This window comes from Chaetura pelagica, unplaced genomic scaffold (genome assembly GCF_000747805.2).
Source record: "Chaetura pelagica isolate M959 unplaced genomic scaffold, ChaPel_1.0 scaffold363, whole genome shotgun sequence".
NCBI classification, from domain to species: Eukaryota; Metazoa; Chordata; class Aves; order Apodiformes; family Apodidae; genus Chaetura; species Chaetura pelagica.
Genome location: NW_009952720.1, coordinates 1217946 through 1237576, shown reverse-complemented (window position 1 = coordinate 1237576; position 19631 = coordinate 1217946). Strand labels below are relative to the sequence as shown.

Genomic DNA, 19631 nt, shown 5'->3' with positions numbered 1-19631 from the left:
TCTCCTGGTTTCTGCTTCTGCAGTGGAGTCTTCAGTGAACCTGTAAGCTATTCTCTGAATGTTTCGTTCAAAACCAGATGACCAAAACCACACAGAGTACAGCATCAAGGTCTCTTGTGAAATGTTTTGAAGGTAGTGTTTGACCATAATTTAATGCAAACATCTTGATCTCATGTGGCTATTCATGCTGACAGCATTGGTGGCAGTCATTTCTAACTGATGTGCTGAAATTCATAGCAGAAATTTTACAGGAATCTGCCCATGTGATCCTTTAATGGTTGATTTTCATTTTTCATTCTTCTGTTCATCAAATAGTTTAATTTGTCCTGTATAGGTTGCTTTCCTGTATTTCCAAATGTTTTATCATCCTAATACTTGTACCCATGTTGCATATTTAATAACTTAATAACCTATACTCTAATACTGTGTTCTGTCTTTTTTCATCATGTCTCTACCCCATTCATGTCTTCAGCTTATCAAATACTTTGCCAAGATTCATGCATCTGACTGGAGATTTTGTAGTATGTGAAATTTTAGGTCTGGGATTTTATTATCTTCAGTGATAAATTTCCTGCAGGAGGATAGTGTTATATCAAGTAGCTTGAGCTTTTATTTCATCTCTATTGTGGAAGTTTCTATTTTTATCAGTTTTGTTATCTTGCAGTACCTCAATATTTTCATGCTTACTGAAAACTGATATAAAGCTTGTGCTTAGGTGGCTTTCATTTCTCTTTTTGAATGCTGTGTACGTACTCTTTATTTTCACAGTGCCTTAACATGGTTGGGTTTTTAGTTTTGGTGGTTCGAGTATAAAACTGAAGAAAATAGTTTGGAAGGTGCAATTCAGTTTAATCTTGGTAAAATCTTTCATAATTGGATGAATGTTCTTTGACCTTCACTTTGACCAGACACTGCTGACTTTCTGCTTGATTGTGGGGCTTTTGTGTGTGTTGGTTTTTTGTTTCAGTATGGGGTGTGTTTTGGCTTTTTTAATATTTTGTTTTGTGTACATGTCTAACCATCAAAGGACTCAGATCTAGAATTAGAATTCAGTCAGTGGCTTTAAGATTTTACTGAAGTGTCTTGAGATCCTGTTGTGGAACACTTGAGTCTAGCTGGGCTATACTGTGCTTGGGGGAGTGAAGATTGAGTGAAGCCAAATGCACTTCAGTTCCTCTTCTAGAAAGAAATAGCTTTTTTGGTACCATTTGTGAAAATTCCAGTGAGTTTCCCCAAAATCAGAATCTCAGGTTGAATGTGTTGGGAACCATTTCTTTAATGCTTACTGTTCTTTGGTCCTCAAAGTCTTTGGGAGTGACTCTGCATTTGTAGGTCATCATAATCCATGGCAGGGCACTTCTGTTTCTTCATGGTGATCTGTGATCAAACAAATGAGGCTTTGTTCTGACATTATGAATGAGAACAAGGAGGAAATCGGTCATTGTAACTCTTGAGCTACTAATAAAATTGTGGAGTGGTTACGTTTCCCCAAGGCTGTTCCTGTTCTGGACAGGAAATTTTTAATGCAATTTTAGGGTCATCTTTTAAGATGCTGTTTGAACAATATTTTTTTGGGATAGTGTTTGACCCAAGCTGAGACAAGAATATTCTTGGATTCTGCTGTGGAAGGGAGTCAGGCTTAAGTGTCCTGTTGAGCATGTGTCAGAGTCCCAATCCTCTCTGACCAGGTTCTTCTAGAATTTCTTCACACAGAGGTTGTAATGTTTAATATGAAAATTTACTATTTGAAGATAGTTCATGTTACAGAGGATTTCTGGTTTAGTGAAATGGTACAGAACATACTGAAATCACAATACAAATGCAAGTTAAACTTAGCAAGATGTAGCAATTGCCATCTACAGTTCAAACACAGTATCGGCATGATCCCCATTGCTGGTCTCTCGAATATACTCACTGTTACAGTGTTGTGTGTCCCCAGTTACCATGAAGGTATAGGTGGGTTGAAGGCAGCTGAAGCCTGCTGCTCCCTTTGAAATTCTGTTGTTAGTTATTTAGTTTTTGTACCCTGTTGGGCTGAGCCACGTATCTGCTCCCCATGATGGTTTAGCTAACTCGAGGAGACTTCACTTTTTTGATGAACTCGAGGAGAAACATTTCCACCAATAGTTGATTGACTCAACTGTATCTAGTCAGTTGATCTGCTCAACTGACATAGCTCTTTATCTAAAACAAAGGCCACCCTCTGGTCCCTTTTGTGCTGAGATAAAGTCAGCTTCTCTGCAGCAGCTGTGGTCCCTCACACCCTGCATTATTCCCCAAGCTTCATGGGCATGTTGCCCTTGCTCATCTCTACTGAGCTGCCTTCCATTTGAGGGGTTTATAGATCGGTCTCTGTAATGGAATGATCATCAAATACAGCCTAGGGTGAACTCGCAATAAAACTCAGACTCCATGAGGACAGCAGACCCTGCTTAGTCTAGACATTTACATTCTTTGGGTATGATAAATCTTGTTATCAGTGTTTTTGTACCATATGTATGACATGAAGATGTGGGAAGATATTATGCAGGTTTCAGATAGGCATAAATGCATGCTCAAGTATCTTATATGTTGTCCAAAATGCTTTCAATTTTACATTCAATGCATTTCTGAGCATAAAGGCATTTATTAAATTGAAGAGGAGAAACTGGAAGTTCAAATTTCTCAGTGTAATTCAGTTTTAGTAATTGGATATACAGAGCACGCAGTGAAAGCAAATGTGTGACTCACTATTGCAGTGTGGTGGCAGTTGTTTCACATACCAGTTATGCTGCTCTGAACAGCTCTCCTGTTGATCATTTTCTGATATTGCTGTTTACTGCTTATTTTGGTGTTGAGCAGAAGGGTAATAGAGCAAGCAAATGATTTAATTCTTCCAGTGTTAGAATTTTTTCAATATTTGTCTTAAATAATACACTGGCTAAGATTGTTGCTGTGACTTCCATTGTTATGCGAGTGGTGATGTTCTCATGTCTAATGCAGTGTTTTAAAGTACATTTAAAACATTTCAAATTCTGGAAATTTAAGGTTGATAAATGCTAGTTTGTAGCAGTTAAGTACTTATTCTGCCCCTTACTGTATCTCCAGGAAGTGAGAAAAAAGTACAAAGGTATTTAAACATAACACTGCAGTGCAGCAATAGGTAAAAATTAATGTTGTGCAGACAGCTTTGTTATGATCCAGAGAAGATTAAAATGGAACAAGAGTACCATTTTGAACATGAAACTGGTTTTGGAGATGTGATGCCTCTGTCCTCTAGTGTCACTATATAAATGAAAATTACGGCATATCGGAGTTTTGTTTCCTTGCTTTTCAGTTCAGTAAATTAAAAGGCTATAGGGAAGACGCTTTGGAGAGCTGATCATTTGAAAATACTCCACATGAGACAATCTGAAAATTAGTTGGGATAGAAAACAACAGGACAGCAGTGACAGTTGAAAGCCAAAGATGAAGTATATTTTTCCCCTTTGTATGATCTGTTAGTATAATACACTTCAATTTTAGCTGGTATTTTTAGTGGAGGAAACACAATCTTAATTATAGTGTATGCTCTGGGAGTATAATGCTAAAATGAAATGTAGTTTTTTTCTGCCCTGTGAATGAGGCAGTTCCATCAGGTTGTTGTTTAAAAAAAAACAACAAACAAACAACCAAGAAAGCATAGCATGTAAATGGTTGTTCTGAACTGCAGAAGTACAACTCAGTGTAAGGCAGATAGGGACTATTAATACCCAAAAACACCTAGAAGCTATAGTGCTTGGCTGAAATCTGCAAAGTGGCTCTCAGTTGTCTTCCTTTCTGTATTGCTTTTCTACAATGATACTTTAAAGTTACTGCTTTTTCTTTTTTTTTTTGAGGATATTTGATTATTAAAATATTGCTGTTTCTTGCCTCCCAAGCTTGTTTGTCTGACATAACTGGTTTAGGTCACTTGGAGGTAGATCTTTTTGGATTGCCTTATTTTATTTCATTATGTGGAGGTATTAAGTATAAGGTGCTGTGATACTATTTTGTCATGTGATATTAGTCAGTTATTTGTCACTTTCTCTATTTGCAGACCATGTAACAGTTCTGAGTTAAACTACAAACGAAGTGAATTTCATGAATAGCAGCAAAAATCTACGAGAACTGATTTGTAATCTTTTTCACGCTAGAGGGCACTAACATCTCATGAAATTTAAACCCAAACTCATTTTCATTCTCTCTGTAACACTTAAGTATTGTGTAGTCTTGCTGGTTTTTACTGGAATACAGAAGTTTCCTTTCATTTGCATCCTTTTCTCCATAGAAATTAAAACTAAAAATAATAGTATTGTTGCAAGGATGCTCAAAACATAGTGTATGGAGTTTTCCTTTGTGTAGTGTTTTTCCTCACAAAACAATAATTCTGGTAAAGTGTGGGAAGAAAGTAAATTGCACTTGTGCACTTATATTGCTTTTAATGTGGTAGTTTTCACCTGAAGCTGGTGAATAGGCATATAAAATAGGGAACCTTTTTTATAACTTCTTATGACAATTATCTTACAGAATTGACATCTGGAATATACTTTTTAAAGTTGGTAATCCAAGAAGAATAATCAGAAGTTCACTGATGTTGCAGGCCCAACTTCAATGTATTAATTTACATATTGATACCTCACATATAGAAAATCATGTGGAAAAGAGTATGAAAGTCTATATTGCCAGTAATTCTATGTTGCAATTCTATTGCAATGGAACCTTCAGTTGTTTGTCTTATGGTGTTTTTAAACAGGTAAATTTGGAATGTGTGTGTATATCTGAAGTTTGGACCTCAAAGTGGCATAGCTGTTTTGGAAGTACTTAATTTTTCTAATGTATTTCAGATACTGGATATTGTTTGAAATAAAATGGCTTCTGATTATTTTTTTTGCTCTTTGTAGGAATGGTTATTCAGTTGCCTTGGAGATGATCCTGCTGCTGTAAATGTAGGGCTGAAGATTGATGGTGTGGGCAGTATGGACCTAATGAACGGGCAGTCAAGCAGTGTTAATATTGCAGCTACTACTTCAGAGGTAAGGATTACAAAACTCAGTTATTACATACTTAAGAACATAAGTACTCAATTTCTTCAAAAGGCACCAAAATGTAAGTTTTTCTCTTCACAGAGCTGGTTCACAGGTTCTTGTTTTGTGTGTTGGTTCCATATGCCCCAGTTTAGATGTGAATAGCTTAAAGTTCTGACCTTTGTATACCAAAATAAAGCACAAGCTGGCATTTATAGCCTTGCCATAGCCAAAGCTGCCTCTTTTTATGTTCTCTTCCATCACATCTAGTCAAGGAAGCGTTTCTTTTCAAGTTTTAACCATAGATGTTCTTAGTGCAATAAGCTGGGCTGGCAAAGCCTGTGGGAAATGTTCTGTTCTTTGACAGGTATTTGTATGTGTGTCTAGGGGCAAGTCTGACACAGTAACACTGGGGTAAGGTTCCCTTTGTTTCTTGGACTATATTCAGGCATTGGTACAGGTCCCTTCCTGTCTGCCAGAGTTTCTTTCCTCTATAAGTGAACATCTGAGTATGAGTCACCAGCCAAGCAATGGAGGTTGGCCTCCTATCATAGAATCATAGAATCTTAGGGGCTGGAAGGGACCTCGAGAGATCATCTAGTCCAACCCCCCTGCCAGAGCAGGGTCACCTAGAGTACATCACACAGGAACTCATCCAGGTGGGTTTTGAATGTCTCCAGTGAGGGAGACTCCACAACCTCCCTGGGCAGTCTGTTCCAGTGCTCTGTCACTCTTACAGTAAAAAAATTTTTTTGGATATTCATCTTGAACTTCCTATGCTCCAATTTACACCCATTACCCCTTGTCCTATCACTGGTCATCACTGAGAAAAGCCTAACTCCGTCCCCCTGACACTCACCCCTTACATATTTGTAAACATTGATGAGGTCACCCCTCAGTCTCCTTTTCTCCAAGCTAAAGAGACCCAGCTCCCTCAGCCTTTCCTCATAAGGGAGATGTTCCACTCCCTTAATCATCTTTGTAGCTCTGCGCTGGACTCTTTTGAGCAGTTCCCTGTCCTTTTTGAACTGAGGGGCCCAGAACTGGACACAATACCTATGCTCATGTGTCTTGTTTTGGAGTTAGTACAGTTTTGTGTTTGTCATCTACTTGTGAAGGAAAAGAGGGGTGGGGTGAAGTTAGTATCAAAAATGTTGGTGGAGTTGTGACTGATTCCTAAATTCTTAGCAATGTTTGAGGGTTTGCAAGACCTGGTTGGTGGTTTGTGTTTGGTTTTTTTTTTTCCAAAACTCTTGAAATTCGCTCCCTTTTCAAGTTTTTATTGCTTTTTTTGTGTTAATGCCTTGTAGTACTGAAATGAAGGGAACTGCAAGTTGGCCTGCAGTGTGTGTTGAGTGATCTCTTCAGATGCACTATTTGTCATCTTTAGGGTGACTTGAATATATACTTTGGCTTGTAGAGGTGTGCAATACTAACCCAAGTTTTCTGCTCAGGGGAGTTAGTTACTGTATTACTGATGCATGTTATTTTTATTGCTCTTGCTCTGTCATCTGAACATAGTGAATTTCTGGTGGTTTTTTATGTTGTGTTTTTTTTCATTTGTCATTTGCTTAAAATACAAGGTAGACAAGAACTGTAGGAAGTCAGTAGTGATGTGGGAAGAGGGAGGACTTGTAATGGAACTGTTTCTTTAAGAATGCTGGTTACTGAAAATGCCTGTCTGGTTTGGAGTTTTTGGTAGTGTTTTCAAAGTCAGGTTTTTCAAAGAGATGGTACTGTTAGAAGGACCTAACTAAAACAGGACACTATTATTAAATAAGTATGTATTTTCTTTGTATGTCCTTAAAACAAAAGTGCTTAAAAATGGACAAGAGTTTATTGCAGCTGGCTGAATACTCAAGGAGTTAAAGCATTCTTGCTTCTGTGAGTGGGAAGCTAAAGTCAAAATATATAGTGTAGACCTAAAATACTGCCCTGTTAGGTTTTCAGGAGAAGACAGACATTAGCACAGTAGAACTATTTACCAGCATCAGTGACCGTGTGCTGCCTTCCAGGAGGTACAGCATAACAGTGCTGAAATTTGGCTTCCACCAAAAGTGATCTGGTGAAGTGCTCATTCATGTGTGTGTTGTGTATATGATCCATAGCCATGGTCTTGAAAACTTGCAATGTTAGCAGTAAAATCACACAGAAAGTGCCTTCATGATGTGGGCCACAGTCTGATGTTCTTAGCTTTCTAAAAGTTATCTCCCTGTGAGGGTGGTTGGGATAGAGTGCTTAAGGATACATCAGTCTCCAATGTAACACTAAAAAGGTGTTGGTTTGTGCTTAGTGTGACTTGTGAAATTCAGTATGACTGTATTGTTATTATTACTTTCCTATAAAAACAATTTAATTATGCATTGAATTGTAACTGTTGTGTTTTGAGGCACACCTTTGAAATCCATTGAAGTCTCTGCATTTAGAGGTCATTGTCTGGAGAAAGTATGTCCTGTGACTGACTTTTAATGGATAATTTGCCCAGTAGAAAAAGTCTGTCAGCAGTGATGTTTGAACAGGAATTTGCTTCTGGAAGTGTGAAAACAAAAATATCATCAGTGTTTTTGTTTGTTTGTGCAGAAGAGTAGCAGCTCTGAATCCTTGAGTGACAAAGGCTCAGCTGAACTGAAGAAGAGCTTTGATGCAGTGGTGTTTGATGTTCTAAAGGTTACACCAGAGGAATATGCTGTAAGTCATTCCAGCAATTTTTGCTATTTTATGTGTGAATCTTCTTGGAAAATTTTATTCAGCTTCTCCGTGTGTATTTTTTGCTTAACTTCTGTCATCCATGGGGTTAAAAAATGGATCCTGCACTACATTACTTATGTTCTGTTTAATGTTAAAGAGATCTTTTTTGGGGCTATGCAGTCCAGGCTGTTTTCATACTTACATGTAACATAGACCAGAGATTCTTAAATCTATAAGATACAGCTTCATTCTGAAATACATATTTTAGTTGCAAGAATATATTTGATCTGTACTTTCTTTGTTGTGGTTGGGTTTGGGTATCTTGTTTATTTTTTGAGGTGTTTTTTTTTGGAAGTGCTTTAATTTTCAACTGTTAATTCTTTTACCTAATGATTTTCTTCTTTTGGATTCAGTGGTAAAAAATAATGACTTTGATATCCTGCAGGACCAGGAGTAAATGAGTAAAAATGTTTAATAAAAAATTTAATTTTTTACCCTACTTGTGGAGGTTAAGACAACAGATGGTCTCTCTCAGTGAGTCAAGTAAGTTACTAGAAAGGAGGCTAACAAGCTATTGCTCTTACTGTATTTCTAATTCAAGTGATGAGATTAACGAGGAGTTGTCCTGTGGAGATTAAGGATACTTGGTAATATGTACCATTTCTTTACATGAAGGAAACCAAAATACTTTGGGAATCTGGGTGATTTGTGTGAATTCAAGTGGAATTATGTATTCAGGCCATAATAGCTACAGGTTCCTTTGAATGGCTTGGCTATTTAGCCAGTGGTGGATGCTGTTGAGCAGCAGAGTAAATCACTTAGTCTCTGTGGAGTTACTGTCACATGCTTCGGCAGCAAAATCTACAAAGATGCACAGTGTTTTTACTGTGTTCGTAGTATTCCTCAAACTAGGCAGAGCTTCACTCACAAACAGGAATCTTTTAATTAAGCATTTCAGATTACAATTAAGAACTTACAATTGTATTTTTAGTTTATACTACCTGGTATACTTTTGCTGTTAGTTTTGCAAAAGAAAACATCTTTACTCTTAGCCTTTCCTTTTAAGGCATCTTATTCTTCATATCAGGTTTTATTTATTGTAAATTAATTTGAAGAGTTTTATGGATAGAACTCTGAACAATTGAGCAAAATTGCCAGTAGTCAGTGTTCAGCCCTTTGGCAAGGTTATAATTAATTTCATTTCTTCTTCAGTGTTTCAGTACACAGTTCTACTTCTTTGCTGATGTTTGGTTCCCCAGACAAGTTTATCTGCTCTTCCAATAGGGTTTGCTTATTTGAATACTGTCTCATTCTGATCATTCTTACTGAAGGCTGTAGAAATAAATTTTTCAAAAAATTTGAATACCTTGAAGAAAAAGTACCTTTGACCTTTATGCTGGTTTGTATTTTATTGGCTATTTTCTTACTCTTCATGGTTTTACTTCTCCCATAACAGAACTAGAAAGTGTTCATGTGGATTTCAGTGTCCATGTGAAGACTACTTGAGTGATGCTTTATGGTCAAGCTTTTGAGAATACCAGCACTGGTGAGAATGCAAACATATATTAGTAAGGTTTTCATTTATAAAATTAAACCTCTCAGATTGGACGTGAATATGCTATGCCGTTGCTTTTTCAAAGTAGGAGAAACTTCTAGTTAGTCTTGTAAAACAGATGCAGTAAAGACAACTGACATCTGTGATTTAGTGAAGGTTGAATTCTATTACCAACTGCAGAATGAATGCTGTTTTAGAAAACAGTTCTATTTGAAGTGGTGAACTGAGGAGATAAATTATGTGCTGCGTTAAGTACCTTATTCATGCAGAGAAAAGGTAGTGTGATAAAGCTGGTAAAACAGCCATAAAAGCAAGCAAGTTGCTGCACAAGAGCTAGCTAGACAGCTGTGTAATTAGTAGTTAGGAAACCCTGTCACAAATGGAAAACAATTCAGTACATACATAGCATGAAGATGAAAGTTAACTGATAAAATCAACAGCAGCATTGGGAAGTTTCATAATGTGCCTTATGATATGTTGCATTTCGATCAGAATAGGTCGCTGTGTACAGATGGGACAATTACAGTTATGCTGGAGAAAGAAGTGCAAAAGTGAAAGATAATTTAAGTTTGAGAGGTATGAGAAATAGGATTCATGCTAATGGTTTCCCTGCCAGTATGAGAGGACAGATGCCTTTTCAGTTCCCATTGAAGACATCATTGTTATTTCAAAACTCGATCTGTTTAGTCAGTTAGTGGGTAAGAAACAAGTTGGACTACATAAGCTGTTGCTTGTAATCCTGTATTTTCAAAAAGCTGCTTATGAAGCCAAAGAGTAGCCTAACTAAATAGTTTTGGTGATTTTATTTCCATATTCTTCTCTTTGGCAGTCATGTAATGCTATCCTGAATGCCCAGTCAGTGTGATGTTTCATGTAACGGTCCTTTGTTCAGTCTGGTACTAACTTTCTAGCAAAAGTATGCCAGCCCTACAACGGGTCTAGTTTCAAAAGTATATTGTTGTCATAGTCAAATTATACTGTTGTTACCAACAGAGTGTTTTAAGTTATTTGTAAAATTGAAGGCTGCTTTAGAAAGGGCCAAGCTACAGCTGAAACAGGTGAGATCTTCAAGCACAGCTGCTGCTATTTCAAATTTATAGGTTGCTTTATCACCTTGCAACTTACAAAAACAGTTTCCAGAGGATGTATTGAATGCCTGCATGTTTCTTATTTTTGGGGAAAAAGAATCCATTCAATGTGTGTGAAGTAGGACACTTATTTTCTGCTAAAGATTCTAGGGACAGCTTTCTAGCTGTAACTAATAAGGAGACTGTTTTAAATATCTGCGTCTAGGCTGATCACCACTCACTTCTTTGTTAAACAGCTAAAAGCCACAAAACAAGTTGGTGCCAGGATTGCCCACTGGTGTCTGGCTTTGCTGATGGAGACGTTCACTGCATGGACAGGGTATACACAGTTGCGCTGAATGCTGTCCATTTTTTTTAAGGGAGAAGTGTGGTTTTGAGTGTACAGGGCACAATTTCTGGGAGAGGGATATGTTAATCCTGCAATGCCAGTAACAAGGGTTGCTGGTGAGACTGAAATTAAAGGAAAATGCTTTGGGGACATGAGCTCCAAATTAGGATACTGGCAAACCTCAGGTTGAAGAAATATTTATTTTTTGCTTTCCAGTAAATTCTTATTTCTTAGACTGCTACTGTTTAATTATTTGACTGTTTATTACTTTTTGACTCCGTTTTATACTTCAATTTAGCCATGGTGGTGTAAATATTTGAGGTAGAATTGAGAAGCGCAGCTGTATAAATCCATTGCTTGCTTTTTTTCCTAACTAGTTATCTAAAAAAGATTCGTTCTTCTTTGCCCTAGTCTCTGAAAGCACTACAAAGTAAGCTCACACTTAAGATTTGTGTGTTTCTTTCTTTTTGATTCCTGTTAAGTTTTGTCAAGTGGATGTTGGAAAAAGGAGTATTGCTTATTTTGGAAACAATACACGAAGCTTATTTTTTAAATGTGTAGACAAAACAAGGAATTCTTCTCAGAGATGTTCCTCTGACAGCTAAACCTCAAGTTATCTGTGTCTGAACAGAGAGCACAAGAGCGTGTTTTGTAAATGAAGCAGGCCCCAGGAGTTCTGGAACCACATCGTGTGTGTAATAAGACTTCAGAAATAGGTTTTGAGCTGTGTGGGATTCAACAAACTCATTGTTTGCCCCTTTGAACAGAATAATGTTAACTTAAACTGGCCCAAGGTTCACCCCAGGAGAACTTTCTCCCTGGTGTTGGAACTCTGGCAGATTCACAGTCCCCTCTGCAAGTTCCTGCACAGCTACTGGGGTGAGTTGTGCGATGTGGTTCCTGGCAGTAATGTTGGTTTTGGCCTCTCCTGAGGCTGGTTGTCAGTGGATTAGGGAGTCTGAGGTAAGTCTGCCTGCTGAATCAGAGAGCAGTTGGAATATAGTGAAATACTGGGCCCTAGGAGCTTTTGATGAAAAAGGACTTGTTGCTTGTATGTGTTCCTGCTAGCTTTATTTCACAGGAGAATATTAAAGAATAAGTATGTTCCGAATGAGAGCAAGAAGCAGCATGTGCAGGAGCTGTTCATGATAAAAGTTTTGGAGTGGACTTTGTGAGAAAACAAGTAGAGTTTCGACACAGGAACTTTAGTCCCCCTGCGCTCATTTTGGACAGCAGAATTATTCTCCTACTGATGCAGTGCTTAATAGAGGCTTAGCTATTTTTTCAGTGAGGAAAGGTATTCTGGCAGCCCAGAGAGACAGTGCTAAGCCAAGTTGGAAGGCTTAAATATAATTCCGTCTAAAAGTTCAGATTAAGAAACAATTTATGAAGTGCTGCTTGAACCAACATGGCTTCAAGGAAAATCAGATTATGGCAGCATTCTTCAATAACCAAAATATATTCATATAATGTTTTTTTCATCTCAGACAGAAACTTAGTTTTTCTTTTCACAATGAGAGTCTCTGTACAGGAGCTCCATGGGTAGTGCACTGTCCTCATGGTAGATGCATGCCAGGAAAAAAGTTGTAGTACAGAAAGTAGCCTGACAGAACGAGTTCATGCTTGAGAAGAAGGTCTGGGGACTAGAAAGGTGAGATTATAGTCCAGATAAAATGGGAACTTTCGCAGAGGGGCATCAAAAGGAGCTCGATGCTGTGGTGTTAACTGCAACTAGAAGTTCTTAAGTTACAGGGTATTACGAAAGGAGAGGATAGTGCATATCTGTTCTCAGAAAACAGAGAAGAAATTGGGGAATACTTTAAAGTTTTACTTCACTGAGCTTCTCTATATTCCTTAGCAAAGCACAATGAGAGGTGGTTCTTAATATTCTGTTGGTAAAATTTCTAGCCTGGCATTTCCTGAGAGAGAGGCAAATTTGTGTACCTATGAAGCTGTGTGTTAGTAAGCTTAGTATTTTGAAGTACTTGGTAACAACTCCAAGATCTCAGCACACAGGAGAGCTGAAGTATGTTGCTGGAGTAAGTTCTTTCACCTCCATGCAAAAGCTCCAATGGCTGGTCAGGGAAGCAAAATGTTTCTTTTCCAGCTACTGTTCCCATGTCTTAATCACAAGATGATAATTCACTTTTTTAAAAATACAATTTTTTATTCTAGGGTTCCTCAAGTGATTGAGGATTGGGAAATACATGAGCTGTACATTAAAAACATACCTCCTCTAATAATATTCTAGAATTATTCTCTAGGATCCAGTGTAAACAAACACAAAACTTCCATTCAGTTCTTTCACTGGCTGAGCAACAATGAAGATTTTTAATCTATATATATGAGCTCAGTAGACTTCTCTGGAAAAGTAGAAAATACCATGTTTCCCTGTCCTATATTCTCTGTAATCAGGATGCTTATTTAAATGATGAGTAAGAATAAGTTCAAGGCTTTATACTGCACTTGAGATTTTTTGCTGGATTGTTTTAAAAGTATGTAGCTGACAACTCAAAAACTGGAGAGGTTAAGGTTGGCTTGCTTCATGTAACAAATTGATGTGAACACTTAAAATTTCTAGTTTGAATATTAAAACATAAAACCACATTTAGGAGAGGGAGCTATTCAGGAATTTGTATTGGCTGGGTTAAGGAGCTGTAATGGGAAAAGTTAGTGCATTGTGCCACTTCACTTTAGAAATGAAGTTAGTGGTTTGTTTGGTGTTTAAATTGTCCATGATTTGGTCATAGTAGAAGTTGAGCAATGGCATCTAACATAAATATAATAAATTATTTTCCATGTTTTGTAATTTAAAGTTCTATTAATTAGAATGCCAGCCTTTCAGTTGGCTTTATTTTTTATTTAGCAGTGAACAAGCACCCTTCAAATGGCAAAAATTCAATTAAGTGTTAGACTTATAAATATGAATAAGTTAAAGTTTAAAAAAAAAATTGTCAAAAGTACATTTAAACTCTTATGTGAGGTGAACTGTCACATCTACAAACTGAAGTTGCTTGTTATTCATCAGCTTAGGTATTTAGCTATCAGTTGCTTGCCTCTTCTGAATTGTGAACCATTTTTTTAAGCGGCTGGAACCCTAATGGAAGTTGCCAGCTCTCTAAGAGAGGAACCATGTTTCTTGAACAAGCAGTAATGTGATAGTGTTACTGAAGACTGATACAACACATGCAAAAAAAGCCTAGTATCAGTGTGATATTAGAAGAATAGTTTCTCTGTTAAAATGGACTGAGTTCTTTTTTAGTTCTCAGACTTGCTTTTTAATATTGTCATGTACCTAACAGCAGTTTCAAATGTTTTCAGTAATACACATTCATCTTGAGCTTTGGCATATGTGTTTTTTCAGTATTAATATACCCATTTAATATCTCCACTTAAAAGATAGGGATTTATTTTGAGATTTTGAGTTATAGTAACAATCTTTGTTTCATAAATATTGAGTGTTAAACTAATAACTTGCTAATAACTTATTTAGGAGTCACCACTGAAACAAGTAATAGTCTAATTTAGCAGAGGCAGTTCAGGTTGATGAAAAGAACAAATTCTGGAGGACTGGGAAGAAAGACAACATTTATTTTTAAGCATTCTCTGCTGTGTGAACAACTATCAGGCTTTTGGAGAAAAATCATGTTCCCCCTACTTGTTGAATGTATTTTCCATTCTTCAGTAAAGACACTACTTGTTTGTTTCCTCAAAAGTACCTTATACATAGATATTAAGACATACAAGATGCTCACAAGATGCTTACCCAGGTGCAGTGTAAGAACCCCAAATGGCATCTATGACATGTTTAGAAGTTTCTAAAGCCCTTTGTGCAATGCAAAGATCCAGCTGTACCCTTCACCTAGAGCAGAGCACTGTGAAGCATATTGGCAAGGTAGTACTTCTGCCACTGTCCAAGGTTCCTAGTTCTTTCCCAGATAACCTGCTCAGGTTAGGAAAATATGGGAAGTAGTGTGAAAAATTGCTAGCATTGTTTGTGCACATGTTCAAAGTGTTCCAAAAGCAAAGTTTTGTTAACCACTATACTGGTTTTGTTGTCTGGGTACACTCTCACAAATTTGTTTTCCTCCCTTGCCCAGAAATGACTTGTTCTGTGACTGTAAGTACTTCCTGTGGCAAGATAAAACTACCCCTCTTAGGAAAAGGCTTCCTGTGAAGATTTCTGCATTTCTGACCTTGATCTAAGACAAACAAATAAACAGCAACAACAAAAATAAATGCTTGAAGAGTCTTTAATTTTAGGAAAATAAACCATTTGTATTCTCCCAAGAACAACTCATGCTCTGGCAGGGACTCAATCTTTGGAGGTCCCTTCCAACTCCTAGTATTCTGTGATTCTGTGATTTATTTTTTTTTATAGGCCTTATAATAAAAGACAAGAATGGTTTCAGTTAGCAAGATTGCATTTCCAGTTTGAAAGGCATCTTTTGTTTTTGCCAAAAGTTTATTATACATATGTTAGTGTAGTTGCTGTGCCTGCAGGGGAGTAGAGAAGTTGTGTTGCAGGCAAAGAGTATCTTTTATGGTCACATTTGATTGTTAGAATTCCTACCGAAAAATAGATTGAGAGGTCAAGGAGATCTGCTACAAATTACAGAGTTGGTAACCTGTGGTAAAACACATCACTTCTTGCCTCATTAGAGTAGGTATTCTCATTAGAGCGGGTGCATCTCTTTGCACCTGCTTTTTTTCAGCTGGAGCTTCCTAGTTAAATTTTTTTCTGAAAGGTTGACTTTATCTGAGAAGCTGTTCTGCTATCCAAAAATGGCATTCAATGAAAAATTGCAATTTGTGAGAGTCAGAAAGCTGTCAGTGTGTACTGAAGAGTGTATAGATGGGGAACCACTCTTTCTAAGGAAATGGGAATAAAGCTCTGCAGCTCACATCTGAGGAAACTGAAGATGGTCCCTGGATTCATTGTTAAAAAGGAATTTGTGATACCTGTGTCAGATGGCACTGGTATTTCTAGGCTACCTACAGACTCTGTGAAAGAAATGGTCTTTCTTCCAGATGCATAGGCAGCCAGCAATCCCAACTTGTACGCTGAAAATAAGGCTTTGTGAATATGTTTCAAAATGCAAAACCTGATCTTTGAGTTGTGAGTTCCTATTTTCCCTTTTCAAAGCTAAACACACGTCCTGGAATGAAAATGTACTGATTTGGTTCTTACATGGTGGAAGTGAGATGGCTGTACTTGATTTTTAACTCTTGCTGTGCAACTGAGTAATTGCTTAGCTTAGTTATTCAAATATGGTTCAGGTGTTTATTGAAGAATTTTAAGGATTTTTCAACAGAATTGTGTAACACCTAGACTAAGATTCAAAGTTTGAAGATAAATTGTTCTTGAGCAACTAAAATTATTTCCTTATATACTTGAATATCTTCTTACACAGTGTTTCTGAGCTCAACCTCTGACTTGCATACTTAAGTGCAGGATTATGCTCCTGAGAATAATTTAATGTAACTTTTAAAATTTTATTTAAAGTTTGGAGCACTCTGGCTGGTTTTGTAGGATGGCTCTGTGGTAGGAGCCAAAACTCTGAAATTACCTACAAGATGGAAGTTAAATAATAAAAGGAAACAGAACAAGTACAGTTCTCATAAAGCAGAGCAATGGAATGCAAGGATAATTTTGAGCTTAACTTCTGGTGTGTGTTTATTTCAGGGTCAGATAACACTAATGGATATCCCTGTATTTAAAGCAATTCAGCCAGAGGTAAGTAGTTAATAGGTTTTGTTTTTTAATTAAAATGTGAAAAGTTATGCCAGTATATAAATTCTGTAATTGTGGAGTGTAAGTATCTCAATAAATCTTAATTTTTGTCTCACTGTATGTAGCTCTGAAGCAGATGTTTTATGACACACAAGTGTCTGGAGCTGATAGTTTTGTTTGAGAAATGAAGTATTGGTATTTAAATATGTTCAGCTAGTGCTAGAGACAAAGTATCTGGGTTTTAATGTTTCTGAATTGTACACATCTTGATTTGACTATTTTGGTCATAATGCTTTGGGTTTCAGCTCCTGGTGACCTCATGTCATGAGTCATCCTGTCCTGTGTTTCCCTAACTAAGTGATTTATATCTTTTCTTGGAAAAATAAAAATGGCTGTAATGGCATCTTGTAGTCAAGATGAGTGTGATCTGTGGATGTGTTAGTATAATATATTATTGCTTTGTGTTCTGTTTTGTTTTTATATAATGCCATGTTCCTTTCTGATTGCAGCCTGACTTGAACTGATGTTTCCAGAATTTTCACAATGAATTTGTTTATCCTTATTTCTATATGATTAGCATTTTCTTGTGGGCACTGTTTTTTGCTATTCAAGGTTTATTTTTCAGTTTGTTGTCCACTCTATATCAGTAGAGTGGAAGTCTTTTTCAGCCCATCAGTCAACTTCAGACTGTCATAAACTATTTTGTTGCTAGCAAGCTTTTGTCATGTCTCTCCTGTGTCATATTTTGCTTCAAGTGGAGAAGCCTGCTGCATCTCTTGGTACACAAATGATGAAATCGATAATCACAACCCACAAATTTTTTGAAGGCATTCTTTTGATCTGTACTTGAAAATGTCATAATTATTTTTTTCCCAGGTATCCTTAGTCTTTTTGATTGTCACAATACATTTATCCTCATCTTTTTCTAATAGGATATACTTTTTTTAAGCTCTTTTCCAAAACTTTAAAGTATTTTACCCTTTTATCTGATTCTTTTAAATATTTTACTCACTTGTGTTTGTGAACTTGTTTTTCTAATGTTAAGCATTACTGCTGTGTAGGGCTCCCCCTGCGCCTGTGTGCTGAAGCTGAATAAGTTCTGGGTGCTTTATGCATTGCCTCATCTCTAGTTACACTGAGCTTCAAAGGATTGGCTATCAAAAAATCAATACACCCATTTAACTAGTTGAGTCTGCTTTGCCTGTTACTTGTGCTTCTGTGCTGAGCTTCAAGCATGTATAGAAGAGTCTGAGCCTTTGTCATTTTATTTGGGATCCCATATACTCCGGAACCACCTCAGTCCCATACCTATCTCTTCTCTACTGCACCCATGTATTTCCAAATTATCTTAACCCTACATTTGTTATGATGTAGTTTTTCTACTCTGTTTCCATTTCACAGCAAACTCTGCCTCTTGTAGTCAGAGTTCATAATCTTTTTTCCCCCTCAAATCTAGGAGTCCCAATCTGCCTGTAACTCGCCCATCCCATTATATGCCTCAGCCCTCTGTCCTGTTGTACACTCTGCAGATGACTATTTCAGCTTGTGATCTAACAGTTAAAGGGGTTTTGAATGAGGAAGAGAAAGGAGAGCTAGTAGAAGAGTGGTTGAGGCAGGTGGACCTGGAAGCTGCTGTGCCTTAGAAAGGTTCGTGTAGACCAGTGACCAGTATCACATGTAGACCAGTGACCAGTATCACATATACCACTGTTAGGGAGTCATTGGGCTGGAGCAAAATGTTGTAACCTTGTAAATAACCCTTTGAGTGCAAGATGACAGATCATTGCCTTTAAACAGCATTTCATCTCTTTAGCTTTAATGGTGGGCAAAAATACTAAAATACTAAAAACCTGCAGTGATGTTGATGAATATTTTTCCCTTTTTTTTAACTTGTAAAACTTAAAATTTCAGTTAGCCTTGATGGGTTATTTTGTATTCTTAACTAGAATTTCAATTTTAAACAGTATGTGATATGGTCAATAAGGTACAATTAAGTCTTTACCTTTTTGTGAGACTGCATGAGTTATCCCTGTTCTCCCAGGAGCTGGCAAGCTGTGGCTGGAATAAAAAAGAGAAATACAGTTCTGCACCAAATGCTGTTGATTTCACCAGAAGATTCAATCACGTGAGTTGTTTTTTCTGTTGTTGTTGCATGTACACATTTAAAAAGTCTGGGCAATCAAATGGTCTGGCACATTAACTCTTGTTACTGATCACAGCTAATAAACAGCTCTCACTTTCTGAGTAAAGAGAATATCAATAACAGTTGCTTCACAGCAAATTGATCTTCTTATAGTGTTTTGGAAAGAATAATTATTATCTGCACTTGATTGCTGTCCACTGAGAATGAAGTAGTGTTTTTCCAGCATTAGTTATGCGATAATTATACGTGCTGCCTGTAGAAACAGATTGAGTTCAGGGAAGAGGAACCAGTTGAATAATTCCAGGACTCTTCTATTCTTGAAGAATACCTTGCTGTGTGGTACTGCACAGATCTACACATCTACTATTAAGCATTGTTTTTAAATATGTAATTTCTACATCATTTTTTCAAAACTCTCATCTGCCTTTTTCAGCTTTCTTCAGAAAATTAGTTATATACTTGCAAACTACTGTTGTTACTGGTAAATCTGCTAGTGCAAAATTGTCAGGTTTCTCTACTTAGTAAACAGTTGTTCTCTATCTTTTGAAAATTAGTGTTTATTATAATTTTCGAACAAATGAGAGGTGTGGGTTTTAAACGTTGCTTTTAGGAATTGATATGATAATGTTTCATAGTTTACATAAAGGAAACTGTTCTCCTGGTTATAAGATTATTTGTAATGGGAATGGAACAGGACTGCCACAGAGCTTAAAATATTGGAGAAACTTTTCAGCTAGACTCAGTATGTTGTATATTGGAGCAATTTTAAAGCAAAAGATCCCACTTGAAGACAAAGTCTGTGTTTTACTAGTTCTATGAAACGGTTTGGCTTTGGGTTTTTTTGGTTGGTTTTTTGTTTGTTTGTGGGTTTTTTTTTAATTGAATGTAGAATAGTTTGCCTTGAATATTGTAGTGTTGCTGAGTTCCTGTGAAGTGTGATCTTGAAATTTTACGAAGGTTGTCAGAAACTTAAAACAATGGGGTGGTTAGCAGGTTAGTGTGCTTCCTCTCAAAACAAGACAGGGATTCCACCTCATCTGTAATGATGCAAGGTCAGTACTGTCTGTTTTC

The 19631-nt window shown here is 37.0% G+C and overlaps 1 protein-coding gene across 2 annotated transcripts in view; it reads left to right on the top strand.

Moving 5' to 3' along the window:
- The first annotated feature begins 4976 nt into the window (after positions 1-4976).
- RALGPS2 (Ral GEF with PH domain and SH3 binding motif 2) overlaps positions 4977-19631 on the top strand; it is a 79100-nt gene continuing 64445 nt past the window's right edge. For both annotated transcript variants that reach the window (XM_009994641.1, XM_009994640.1), the window contains exons 1-4: positions 4977-5033; positions 7605-7712; positions 16370-16420; positions 18459-18542. In XM_009994641.1, coding sequence (XP_009992943.1) covers positions 4977-5033; positions 7605-7712; positions 16370-16420; positions 18459-18542 — 300 coding nt within the window. The remainder of the gene's footprint in view (positions 5034-7604; positions 7713-16369; positions 16421-18458; positions 18543-19631) is intronic.